At 40.4% G+C, this 13,323-nt stretch overlaps 1 protein-coding gene and 1 non-coding gene across 2 annotated transcripts; both read right to left on the bottom strand.

The window, feature by feature from the left end:
• Positions 1 to 3,902: 3,902 nt before the first annotated feature.
• Positions 3,903 to 3,974, bottom strand: TRNAP-UGG (transfer RNA proline (anticodon UGG)). The gene has a single exon. It is a non-coding gene; the product is annotated as a tRNA-Pro (tRNA).
• Positions 3,975 to 7,445: 3,471 nt separating this feature from the next.
• On the bottom strand, positions 7,446 to 10,083 carry LOC100126886 (acyl carrier protein 1). The gene is made up of 4 exons (NM_001324158.1): positions 9,866 to 10,083; positions 9,001 to 9,096; positions 8,378 to 8,500; positions 7,446 to 7,842 (listed from the first exon to the last, which is right to left on the bottom strand). The coding sequence occupies exons 1-4, from the start codon at positions 9,914 to 9,916 to the stop codon at positions 7,717 to 7,719; spliced, it is 396 nt and encodes a 131-aa protein (NP_001311087.1). The 5' UTR covers positions 9,917 to 10,083; the 3' UTR covers positions 7,446 to 7,716.
• Between the last annotated feature and the right edge of the window lie 3,240 nt (positions 10,084 to 13,323).

Below are 13,323 nucleotides of genomic sequence, written 5' to 3'. Positions count from 1 at the left end.
TCAGTTTCGCCCTATTCACCCCCCCCTCTAGGCGACTATCAGAAACCCGCAAGGATTCCAAGTCAGCGTGGAGGCCCTCTAAGCGAGGTAGCTTAGCGAAAACTACGTCCCCATGTTAACATGAGCTGCCACCATCGACCGCTCCCCCCATTTGCCCATGTTTTAGGTAAGGTTACTAAGCACTAAGCATATTATGTTAGTTGCCAAAGCCAGAGCCATAATGGCACTCGTGGTTGCACTATTTTCCTGGATGGTCACTCCATATTCCAGTTTTATCACACATGATCTCGTTAATTATCAAATTAACCAAAACAACAATATAAGCTTAATCGTTGGAATAGTAATAGCATAAAGGACTGACATCATTAATCCAAGTTAAGGCAATAGCAACTTAATAAGTGAAACTTAAACCCAAGTTTAATCAAGTATAGGTTGGTAAAGACTAGTAAATGCCAAGTAGGTAATCCCATCAAGTTATGCATATCATACTTTAATGATGATTTGGGATCAAATAGAAATGCAGGGGAAGATGTTCACTTGCCTTCTTCACGGAAATGTTGAGGTTCCTCTTTGAACTGATCCTGATTTTCTATCATGGAACTATCTTCTAATAGCACACATGCAAAATAAAAGAAACATACAACATCCAATAAGCATACACCAATCATTAAACAAGAGAAGACACATATAAATAAACTCAAGGGAGAAGGGCACTTAGTCTATTATTTGTTCCTAGATTTGTTTTGGAAACAGAGCCTCTCTTTTTATTTTAAAAACTTTAGTCTGGAGAACAAATTCCTAGTTATTACTATTAATCTAGAAATATCCAAATTTTAGAGGCTATGAAACTACTATAAAAATCATCTTAAAATGTTTATCATGGTTCTAGGAAGTTAACAAAACAAGAACCAATTTATTTGGGTTTAAAATGATCGTATATGGCCAAAATACTAAGGTATGGTTAAATTATAAGGAAAAATAGACTCCAGGGACCTAACCATAAGAATCAAGGACTTACTGGTGATGTTCTTAATAGGTGGAAGGACTTAATCGCGAATACAGAAAAGCTCAAGGGTTCTTTTAAAAGAATCACCTGGTGGCTCACGATGAAGGGGTATGGGCGATCTGGGGCCATCTGATCAAGATCCTAAGACTAAGATTAAAAAGAGCGGGTCAGCTCGGTTGAAGGGGCATGGGCCACTAGTGACCGTCCGATCCAGGATCAAGGGTCAGGATTAGATCAGCTGAGTCGGCTCGGCCTTAAACAAACTAATCGCGCGATCGGAGATCAACGACTAGGGTGTCTCAGCTTGGCATTGCTCACGCAACTCCGAGAGCCAGGAAGGGGCGATGCCGGGGAGAGAGGTGGTGTGTGGCGGTGCTTGGCCGGACCCTCGCCGGAGTTGGCCAGAATGGCACTCCAGGTGGCCAACGCGACCGAGGATGGGTTCGAGGTGAAGCTGGGAGAAAGGCGAGCACGACAGAAGCCTCACCGAGAGGCTAGACAGTGCACGGTTGGATCCGACGGTTGACTGCTATAGACCTCAATGGTTAACTAACGTGGCTAGGGCACCAGACATGTCCGATGCGCCCATCGATAAAAATAGTTAGCTTTCTGTCCAACGGCTATAATTGAGGGGGGCTATATATACCCTCCAACCGGCCATTTGAAGGTGTCGGAGACCAAGCAACATACCAATACATATTGTAGACATTTCAAGTGCTCAAACACCCAAGAGCTTATCATAATAACTCGGTGATTAGTGTAGGTACTTTGCGAAGTGCTTAGGTTAGTTAGGTCGCTTATGAGCTTGTTCTAGGTGAATCCTAGTTAGTTGAGTGAGTTTATAAAAACCACACAACCCCTTGGCTCTTGCGCGAGCCGTTTTAATTGTACCGAGTGGGGCGAGAGTCTTGCAAGACCGTGATAACCGAGTTTGTGTTACGGCCGCCACCGTGTACCGGAGGGAATGAGACCCGCGATGTTTTGGCCAGAAGCTCGATAGTGGAGACGGTAGGGAGCGTCAGAGAGGAGCCGGAAGCGGAGCACCACTTACGAGTGGAGAAGACACGCGGTTCTCTACGGAGTTACTCGACCAAGGTGCTTAGCCCTCGCCTGGGCTACCCTTTGCGTAGGGGCACCAACGAGGATTAGTCAGAACCTTGCATGGTTCGGGATACCTCGTTAAAAATATCGGCGTCATCCACGGGAGTTTGCTTTCTCTACTAGATCTTTACCTTCTGAATTTACATTAAGTACTTAAGTTTCAATCTCTCCTTTGTAGTTAGAATATTTAGGATTGAAACTTAGGCTTTGTCGTAGAGATAGCAACACTTAGACAAAGTCTAGTTTGCACATTCTAGATTGATTATTTGCATAGATTTTGCTCTAGGGTTTTATTTGTGGCCTAGTTTAGAGATAGTTTTTAGAAGTCCTAATTCACCCTCCCCCTCTTAGGCGTCATCGTTTCCTTCACAAGTTTTAAATTCATTGTTCACTCCTTAATGGCCAACACTAAATATTGGGGATGATGCTATTACATTTACTTGAAATCAAAGTTTTATGGGATTCAGACCTTTAGCTGGGACTTCACCTATGAGTGGCTACTATTAGGGATTCCACATTAGGCAAACGTGGTCGCCGATATTTTAGAGCTGAGTAACAACATTCTTTGTTTCAAATTTACTTTCATGACCATCTTTGCTTTCAACAAAGCAGTAAAGTGATAAGAAGATCTTATGAATATTGAAGTTATTTGGTCACCTTTGTTTTCTATGCTTGAAAGCTTCACCAGCGAATACACAATACAAAACCTCAAGACCTATGAAGTTTCACCTACGAAGACTTTGTATGAAGCCTCAGGACCTATGAAGCTTCACCTAGAAAGACAACATCTTCATACAATCAAATAAAGCCTCTAGAGAGTCTTTTTAGAAGCGAAGATATGCTTGCCAAGACTGATCACTAACAAGGATTCAAAGGCTAATAAGCATAGAAATAGACCAAAATACCCTCGAATGAGCACACAATTATAACCTTATAATTCAAGGGTAGTTAGAACTTTGCACAAATATTACGAATACGGAGGACCCTGTCTCCTGACATGTACTATTCATGGACATAAAAATATCCAATTAAGTTGTTATTATTTTTACTTGTCTGAGCTAATTTGATCTCCAATAAAATATATCGGCAAAAGAAAATGCGTATTAGAAGAAGAGAAATGTGCATTGGAAAAAGAAAATAACAACTCATTTAAGATAACATTTGAATGATATAAAGTCAAACATTTTAGGACCAAGCAAATACATAGAGCGTGTGCATTCTCTTTTTTTTCATGACATTTTTCCTCCCACTACAGCGCACTGCTACCAAGCAAATACATTTTTTCATCCTATCCCACTATCCTCTATTCATGTATTTTCTGTCCGCTTTTCACTCTTGACGTCCACATGTTTCTAATCTAAATTCAATACAGAATCACATTTCGGATCTAAAACTAGCACAATCCAAATCCATTGCAAGACCAAATAGGATGCTACTTGCCATGGCACAAAATCTGACATGGTCGTTTTATAAATCTCGGAGCCGTAAGTTATTTAGGTGACTACGTACATAAGTTGTGGATTCTATTACAATGCATAGACATATTTGATAGTGATTCAATGAGAGCTAGATTACAATATTTGAAAACGAGAAGCAGAAAAGACACGAAAAACACCCGGCAAGCTCACGTCCCCACGTGTGTACACTCTGGTTAGCCTGATTAATGATTCAAAAAGTGCGTAACTGCTCACTTCTGATTCTGACTTTAACGAATAAATGAACAATATTTCGAAACCAGGAGCAAAGAAACGCCAAAAAAATCTGATTCTGCTGATGGAAATAAAAAATAAAAAAAGGGGCATTGCGAGAATCGAACTCGCGACCTCTCGCACCCAAAGCGAGAATCATACCACTAGACCAAATGCCCTATTTGTTAAGAAGCGCAATTAAGCCCGTATATATACAAAATATCTCTTGTGTACACATTGGAAAGGCTTCGGTATAGCAGTAGCGAAGTTCATACCCCTTCACTCAGAAGCCATGCACCGTGAGGTGTCCAACATGCTAGGACCAACAACGATAGTGCGTATGCGGCCGACCATGCGCCTTAGGCCCTGGTTCCTATTAATTCTAGAGCTAAATTTTAGTCTCTATTTGTTTGATTCTAGAGACTAAACAAGTTCAGAACATATTAAATGTACTATAGAAAGATTGAAATATCCCTTGATGCTTGAAACTTTACGGAGAGAGAGGAATAAATTTTGGGTAGAAATAGAAATAAATTTGTTTTAGTCCCTTTTAGCTATCCTTTGAGGGCTAAAGACTAAAGTCAATTAGTCCCTATTTTAGTCATTCTGTTTGGCAAAAAAAAGACTAAACGGAGCTAAAACCAGGAACTAAAGTCTAGTCCCTAGAACCAAATATGGTCTTAGCTTAGGAGCAAGCTCTAGTATGTCCATCACCCTTCCCTTGGTTTCACTTTTAGCCAAATCTAGGGGTTTTACGGGTAGTGTTTTGGATCTTTTGAGGATTTGAGGTATTTCAGTGCTCTTTGTAACAAACCTCCTTTTTCTCAATGCTAATAGAACCATTGGAGACCCTAGGTTAGCACTCATGTGGCTTATTTCACAAGAACAACATGAATGAGCACATGAACCATGTATGAGCAACACATAGGAGGTTCTAGCATGAGCTTATACTAGCTCTTCATGCCATTGTTAGATTCGTAGGATCAATAAGATCTCGATAGGCCATAATAACATGAATGAAATATGTTCCTCATACCTTTGTTGGATGAGTTAGCCATTAGAGCCAATGACAACCAGTACCTGCTCGAAGTAGACAAAAACATAGTAGAGGCCAATGTAGGAAACTCTTCCTAGTACAACAATAGTTGTGTGATCAGTGACATGTGATACTTTATTCCACTAGGTTTCACTAACATGAGATGACACGTGTTGCCTCTCCATTTAACCTTGTTGCTGCATACTAGGGGGGCTTCTCTTTGTCAATAATGGTAGTTGGTCATAGGTTTGTCTGTGCCTTTGACAAAGTCATGAAATAGAACAATGTTTGCTCAATAAGCTTTCTTCATTTGCATGCTAGCTAAATATGAAATGTCCCATAGTTAGTCCTTACCCAGTCATTGTTCTTAGTCGTACATTTCACATATTTACAACATATTGTGTTATCAGTTTTCACACTAGTATGCTTATGATCAACCTAACATCATCTTCTATGTGAAGTGTTGATCTAAGTATCCATCTTGATAGAAACATAGGTTGCTAGCTAGCAACTGAACCTCAGGTGAAACAATCTCTATCACTTGCCCTTGTTGGTTCACTCTCTCAGCACTTATATTTATATTTCATATCTTGTGCCTTGTGTTGTTAGTTGGTAGTCTAGCTTAGTTCTAATGAGTAGTGTAGTCTAGTTGTTCTCTTTGTAAGCTCACTAGTTACTAGGTGATAGATTTAGTTGTTTGTTTGAGTGTTTTTTTAACTTATTATTACAACTAGACTTATATACGAAGCTTACTTTGTATTGGCTAAGCTAGTCAAGTAGAGACTACTAGGATTGACTCTTTTACTAACACATTTTTTAGTATTTTAAGTTTATAGATTTTTATTATGTTATTCACCCTTTCACTAACCATCAACAGACCTTTTCAATGTTTGACTTCTACAAAGAGTAACTCAAATAATTATGGAATATATTTTTGTAGTATACCCATGCTTAAGAAAAATCGACCTAATGCAAATACTATAAAAATTGTATCTTTTTCGTAACAGAGATAATAAAACCATGTTTGATTTCTTTAGTCACCTACCTAGATTTTAGAGACTAAATTTTAGTCTATAGAATAGTTCGTTTGCTTCTAGAGACCAACACTTACTAAAGAGCATTAAGTATTGTGTATAAAGACAAAATTACCCCTAATTAATGCATGTGGGCTAGTTCTGGGAAGGGCAGGCGGACCGGCTGAGGGCAGATCCTATAAAAGTGTAAGTTTAGTCATCTTTAGTCACTTACTTGGTAAAGGACTAAAGTTTAGGAGACCTTTTTTAGTCACCCTATTGGGCAATTTAGGGACTAAAGGTTACTAAACTTATCACTAAAGTTTAGGCGTTGGAAACCAAATATGGCCTAAATTCCATCAGAACGAGAAGTGGAAACTGCCACTCGAGAGTGTACAAACAAAGCCTTTTTTCCAATCTAGCATGACTCCGAAGTGGAAGCCACGCATTAGAAGGTGTACAAGCAAAACCTTTTTTCGCTCCAACATACATGTGGAATGACGGTCCAAATTGGGTTGTCGAAGAAGTTATCAAATGCCCTTCTCCAAGGTTTCGCTGCGCTGAAAGGACTCGAACTGCCCTCCTTCTTGGGTATCCAACGGGTGAATGATGATGATTGAAACTAAAGCATAAAATATGTTGCCCAACGCACGCCTTATTTTCCTCCATATATAACAGAGTTGAATAGGTTTGTTGTTTAGTTAAGAGTAGAAGGGTTTTCAATTTTATAAGTTTTGTTCTCTATAAATGTCCCAGGAGTTGTATCTCTCTCGCGGATTGTATTGGCCTAGACTTCATTGTTTCTCGTATACGCTTGGATAACGAGCTAACTCGGCTCTGCTCGGTCGAGTGCACTCGTTTATCTCGCTAGCCATAACAAAAAATCAATTATACATATATAATCAATTACTAATTAATTCTAGACCAATTTAAATTTGGCCGGTAGGGGAAAGACTGTCACCATAGTATTACATTAAGAAGAAGCTCAATCTGAGCCCCGACCAAGAAAGATCATGAAAGTTGGTCCCCATGCAACATGAGGGTCCACCCTCTATAGGCCAGATCTTTATTCGTGTTTTAAATTCTCTGGGCCCCTACACAAGAATCCATCGCACATAGGCCAGTCCATCTCGTATGTACATAACCAGAGAAACCAATGAGTGATCTTTTTAAAATTCAGCCTAAATTAGTTGCCACTAGAATTCAAACTCATGACCTAAGAAGTGCTATTCATACCATATAACCAACTCGACTAGAAGTCCTTCCACAATTCGAGAACAATTTAACACTAGAAATGAGTAATAATACTTACAATTTCACACATCACGTCAATTCAACACCAAATTAAAATAGTTCATCACCTATTAGTTCACCCAACACAAATTAGTTCACCCAACACAAGTGCAGACTTTTGTTTTGCTGACAAATAATTGCTCGTTTGAGCTAACGAGTTAAAAATCTAGGTCAGCTTGTGACAAAATTGCCTAAAAATCTAGCTCAGCTTGTGACAAAATTGCCGAGCGAGCTCAAGATCCACAAATGTTTTGTCCAACCCTATCATATGATCGGTCTGTATAAAAAAGTACTCGGCGTTGCTCATCTTTTCAAGCAAAAAATGTACTATGATCATAGAATCCCGAATGGTCTGATTCTTCTACTCGGGTAGAGACAATTCATACAACAATGCACCTTAACAGCAACAGATTACTCTGATTACACCACCGTAATGTTCAACCGCTTAAAACATCTCGTATTATTACGACACGGGGATAGCAACAACAGTGCGGAGAAAATCACAAATCTTCAGACCATAGAAACCTAGATCAAGGGATAGACCTAGAGTGGTAGGACAACGATAGAGGAGGTACAGAACTACGCTTTGCCAGCAACAAGCTTGTCGATGAGGTCCGCGGCGTCTTCAACTGTGGCGATTGTTTGTGCGCTGGACTCCTCCACGCTAATATCGAAGTGCTCCTCGAGACTCATCACAATCTCAACCTGTGACAAATTTGGAAGGACCTTTAGTAAAATCTTGAAGCAAAAAATATCTAAAAGAGCAAGCCTTTCTAGAGTTGTTCTAAGTTAAAAATTTTATTTTGACTGAATTCTATAGAAAAAAGACATATTAGTGACACAAAATTAGTATAGTTAGATACAACATGAAATTTGTTTTCATAATAAGCTTTTTTGTTGTCATTGATGTTAGTACCTTTTTATATAAAATTGGTCAAACACTCAAACTTAAGAAAGCTATTAGAAATCTAGAAGTCAGACTGACTGACAATGTCCCGAAGGAGTAAAGTGTGGAGAACAGTGACTGTATTGAAGCAACAAAGATCCTTAGTATGAAGTGGATCTAATTACATACAGTCCGCAGTGTCTCTAATTATTCGGAGAAAATGAAAAAAAAAGACAATGAAGTTGCATTAGGCCAAGTATAACTTGACGGATTTAACAACCATACGTTTTTCATTACGAAATCATTTAAAAGATGACTACATAGATGACATCAGCAAGAAATATTGTGATTTACCGTGTCCAGTGAATCTGCACCGAGTTCAGAGAATTTCGATTCACCGCAAACTTCAGTATGGTCAGGAAGAGCAAGCTGCTTCTTCACAATCTCACAAACCTTGTCTGTTGTATCCTTCTTGGCCTGTCACAATCCATATTTCGAAATGTCATTATGTTTGCAGTATAAGAGAATATATATTGAAAAAGGTGGCACTGTGTATGGTTATCTTGCTAGATCAAGAGCACTGCAACAACACTAGGAGCAAATATAAGTAGAACCAGTTTTTTCCCTTGCAATCCAGAACAAAGGTAGGTTAAGAAAACATAGCCCTTCTTCTATAAACAATAAGGAACCTTAGTGGTTCCTGAATGTTAGTATAAACTACCAGTTCAGTTGAGATCCACAGAGGCGGTAGATTAGGAAATCAATAGCTTTGTAATAATAATGCACAGAAGCAATAACTCTGGAAAATCACTAGCTTTGTTATGATAAAAAAAACTTCGCCGAATGTATTTGTATATTGTAAGGATAAGTAGGAAACCCTTTGTCATAATAATGCATAGAATGGCTAGCAGTTTTGTTATGATAAAAAACATCGCCAAATGTATTTGTGTATTATAAGGTCAAAGTATGAAACTCACAGCGCAGGAAACAGATCTCATAGGCATTGGTTGCAGGCGGAGGAATGTGTTGCCCTTCCTCGCCGGGGAGAAAGCTAGAGAATTTGTGTTGATTGCCTGCAATTCAAGGAGCACAGTTAATTAAGGAACATGAAGAAGGATGAATATTTGACCTGTCGTGTGACCAAAATCAAGGCAATGACCATGAAACCTATAACTAGGATTAACACTACCCCCTTTAATTGAATCTCGCATCAAGAAAAAATAATTCTACTAGAATATTTAGTGAAAACCATCGTAAATCGCCGTGTGACTGCAGTTCTCAATGAAAAATCAGGTGGGAACCCTCTCCCCCCGTTGACAGTCAAAAAAATTAGTGAAAATAATGCGGTATACCATGATCTAAGCCTGTAAGACCAGCGTATGGTTACATAAATAAATGAAATCAATCCTGTACGTGCAAAGAAAATCATTAGCGACCCGAACCCATTTGTGAAAGGTCATCAACTTTGCATGAGAGCAGATCTGCACAATTCTCCTTTAGAAACGACTCAATTAAGCCACAGACACCCATAAAGGTCAGCTTTCCCCATGGAACGAAAAGAGGCTTAACCCAGCCGTGAATCGAACACATGCTCTCGCAGTAGTGAGCCACCAGTTCAGTTCACCACGAGTGTAAATCACGCCGAGGGACGAGGGTCTCTCTAGATCACGCGCACGCATCGGAGGCATGAAACCTTATTACCCCCCACCCCCCACCCTCAAACCCCATCCGTGCGCGACGCGGAAGGTAGGCAGGAAAACATAGAGATGTATCTGGCGAGACCAACGGGCGGACAACGAACAGCAGGTGGCGCTGGCGGCCTCGGATCTGAGTATAGTTTACCTTGACGGGCCTGGCGAAGGAGAGGGCCGAAGATCCGGCGATGGAGGCCATGTGCGTCAGACGGGAGGGGAGAGGGAGAGAGGCAGAGACGGAGGAGAGGCGGCGGGCACGAAGAGCGTGAGAGCGACGGGGAGGTGGCTGGCCTCTGCTGCGTAGGTAGGAGTTGGAACGGGAGCCGTGACCTGGCCGGAGCGAGGGCGCTTTATACACGGCGGGATGGCGACGCGACCGGAGGCATCGGTAGTATCGATGGGTGGCGGGGTCCACGAGGACGGAGGGCGGGACCCCCGCGCAGGCAGGCAGTTGGGCGGTGGGTCCGAGCGGAGTGAGAGCGATTCCTGTATAGGACTAATTTGAAAGTCATAAAAACGGTGTGGAATAGAGACATAGAATCACCTTCTTATTTAAAATTAAATTTAAAATTAAATTAAAAAGGAATTTTAGTCCCTCAAATTTCTTCGTGTTTTATAGCTTCTAAACTAGCCCTAAATGTGTAAAATTATCTGGCGCACGGTACCAGCATGGGTAAGATTCTTATTATTAGGGTATGTATAATAGAGAGATACCAAAATGGTTCTCTAAATACAAGAGATAACTAAGATACTCTATTATGCAGTTTTAAACTTGTTTATGGATAGGAAGCTGTTTTGCATGTAGAAATTAGCTAAAATGCTATCAGGTTCGTCAAGAAGAATGATTTAGCTATCGATGATTATTTTGATCTAATAATGGCTAATATTGATGAAGTGACTGACAAGAGAATGGTGGCTCTGAGGGAGATCGAGAAAGATAATATCTTGGTTGATTAAGCTTACAACACGAAGGTCAAGGCTAAGTCATTTCAAGTTTAAGATCTGGTATGAAAGATCATCTTGCCACTAAGAAGTAGAGATCGGAAATTTGGCAAATGATCACCAAGCTAGGAAGCCCTTACAAAATCACATAGTGATAGCAGGTAATGCCTACATGTTACAACTTTACAAGGTGAGGAACTATCCAAGGCGTTAAATGGTCGTTTCTTAAAACAATATCATTCTAGTATGTGGCAAGATGCTTAGGAAAACCGATGTTGTCACATCGAGTTGTTTACAGCCTGCACTAGTGTTTTTGGTTCGCTTAGTTTCCTGAAAAGGCAGGGACATGTGTTGAGCACCGTTTGTGGCACTGGATGCGGCCGGACGGTCCGGCCTACAGACGGTCCACCCTTAGACGCGAATAATCCATGATTAGATCAGATCGGGCGGATTAACTCCCATCTCCACGTGTGTTTATCTCTATAAACTTGTGGGAGTTGTTGGAGGACCTCTAAGAACGAGTCTAGACCTCCCTCCTTATATATTTGAAGGGGTACAACCGATTGAAAAAAAATTAAACCAAATCAATATATCTTCTGTTCCTTTATATTTTGCCCTAGGAGTAGACAGTAACATAGCCTTCTTCACTTTGATCTTCACCTCTCTTCAACTCTACGTCGTATGAGAGCGTCTTGGATGGTCTGTCGGTCCCAAGACACCCTAGGATCTCTTCCTAGGTCCCTCTCGGAGATCAGATGGAGGTGTTGTGGGCGAACGTCGTCGCCTCTACGCACGCGTGGACTGTCCGGCCAGTGGGCGTGGATCGTCCTGCTCGGCACATAGAAACTCGTTCCTGCTGCCAGGTCGTGGACTGCCCGGCCACTAGACGCGGATCGTCCTGCTCGGCGCAGAGAAATTCGCTCATGCTACCAGGTCGCGGACTGTTCGACCCTAAACCACGGATCGTCGCGCCTCCACAAAGAGCGCCGACGTCGAGACACCTCGTAGGATTAGTGCCCAGATCGACGCCAACACCTACAACCAATGTTCAAACTCTTATTTGATACTACCTCCGTTCTCGAATATTTGTCGTACGCTAGTTTATTTTTGTTCTAAAACGCGACAAATAAAAAAGAACGAATGGAATATAATTTTATTTTATTTTTACATTAAACGGTAAGGAGAAATGTGACATGGGAGTATGAGACTGGTGCTTTATAAAACTGATGATGATACTTAAAACTGTTATTTGTTTTATAGCTGAGAATAGGGTGGGAAAATGTGCAGCGAAACAAGCGCAGCAATGGAACGTGTGGATGGTACTAGGTGTCTCAGTGTCTGCGTTTACATCGTGGGGGTGGGGCATGCCATGCGATTGTTATGAGCGGGCCATACAACTCTGCACGAGCACGATACGAAACCTTTCTCAGCGGCCAGCGACTCCAACACACGCCGCTCCATCCATGTCCCCTTTTATCATTCTCCTAGTCCCATACGCCACTGCTGCGTGGGAATGGTTGGCTTGATTAATCATTTCATTTAACATTAAGTGGTGTATCATAAGTTTATTTCTTAAATTTGGTAGTATTATTTCATTTATAATACTAATACTAACTAACTAAGTGACCGTTTGATTTCTTTAGTTTAGGGATTAAAGTTTAGTTATGAGACTAAAGTTAATTCTCTACTCTGTTTGGTTTAGAGACTAAAAGTATTAAAAAAACATTAAATGAATCATAAAAGGACTAAAATATCCTTTAGTGTTCTCTCACCATTAGTGCAACTAAAATAAAGTAGGAACAAAAGATAGAATTAATATGGTTTAGTTCATTTTAGTCACCACTTGAGTGACTAGATACTAAAACAATTTAGTCCATGTTTTAGTCCCACTGTTTGGTAATTTAGGGACTAAATTAGACTAAAATGGAGGGACTACTAATCTTTAGTCCCTCAAATCAAATGTGGCCTAACTATGAGGAATGAGCTGGTAATGGATTAACTCATTCTATTCCACAAACCAAACAAAAAAATGAGTGAGAAGATGATGGATCAGCTTATTCCTTAAACCAAACATCCTAGAAGTACTTGCTTCATTTTAATTCCATCAAATTTCTGATAAATTTCTCAAATCAGCGTAAAATGTTAAAAAACAATGCAGGAGGTAGGGTTCGAACTCATGCCTGATGAAAGAATGGCGAGAGACACTAAGTGAAGCTATCTAACCAGTAGAACATCATGCTCATATGTTTTTAATATTGAATATAAATTGTATATATATATACCTTTTTATAAAATAAAAAATATAATTGTGTCGGGCCGGGTCAGCACTACAGGCCGAGGTTACAGCCCAAGCACGGCACGTCGTTGTTGGCTCTTACAAGCATTAGGTCGTTTCTGAGACCATATTGGCGCAATGGACTCAATGATGTTTGAGGTTGCTGAAAGGGAAATGTGCCCTTGGGCCATTTCTAAGTATTTTGGTGATTGAGTGCAAACACAAGGGCCTAAATGTGAAAATATGCTCATGGATGAACAAAGTGTAAATCACAAGTAAAGGTATGTTTCTAAGCCTTAGTACATTGGTTTTGTGTACTAATATATTTGTCTAAGTGTTAGAAACAGATAGAAGAAGAGAAGAGAAGACTTGGCTGTGTACAGCCAAGG

The sequence above is a fragment of the Zea mays genome, chromosome 1, assembly GCF_902167145.1.
Source record: "Zea mays cultivar B73 chromosome 1, Zm-B73-REFERENCE-NAM-5.0, whole genome shotgun sequence".
NCBI lineage: Eukaryota > Viridiplantae > Streptophyta > Magnoliopsida > Poales > Poaceae > Zea > Zea mays.
The sequence above is the reverse complement of the archived record's forward strand: the minus strand, read 5'-3'. Positions and strand labels throughout refer to the sequence as shown.

Coding starts and splice junctions, on each gene's coding strand:
- LOC100126886 (NM_001324158.1), bottom strand. CDS start 9,916: ATGGCCTCCATCGCCGGATCTTCGGCCCTCTCCTTCGCCAGGCCCGTC. Junction 9,097..9,865: donor CCTTCGCCAGGCCCGTCAAG/GTAAACTATACT, acceptor CTTGAATTGCAG/GCAATCAACACAAATTCTCT. Junction 7,843..8,377: donor GTGCAGATTCACTGGACACG/GTAAATCACAAT, acceptor AATTTGTCACAG/GTTGAGATTGTGATGAGTCT.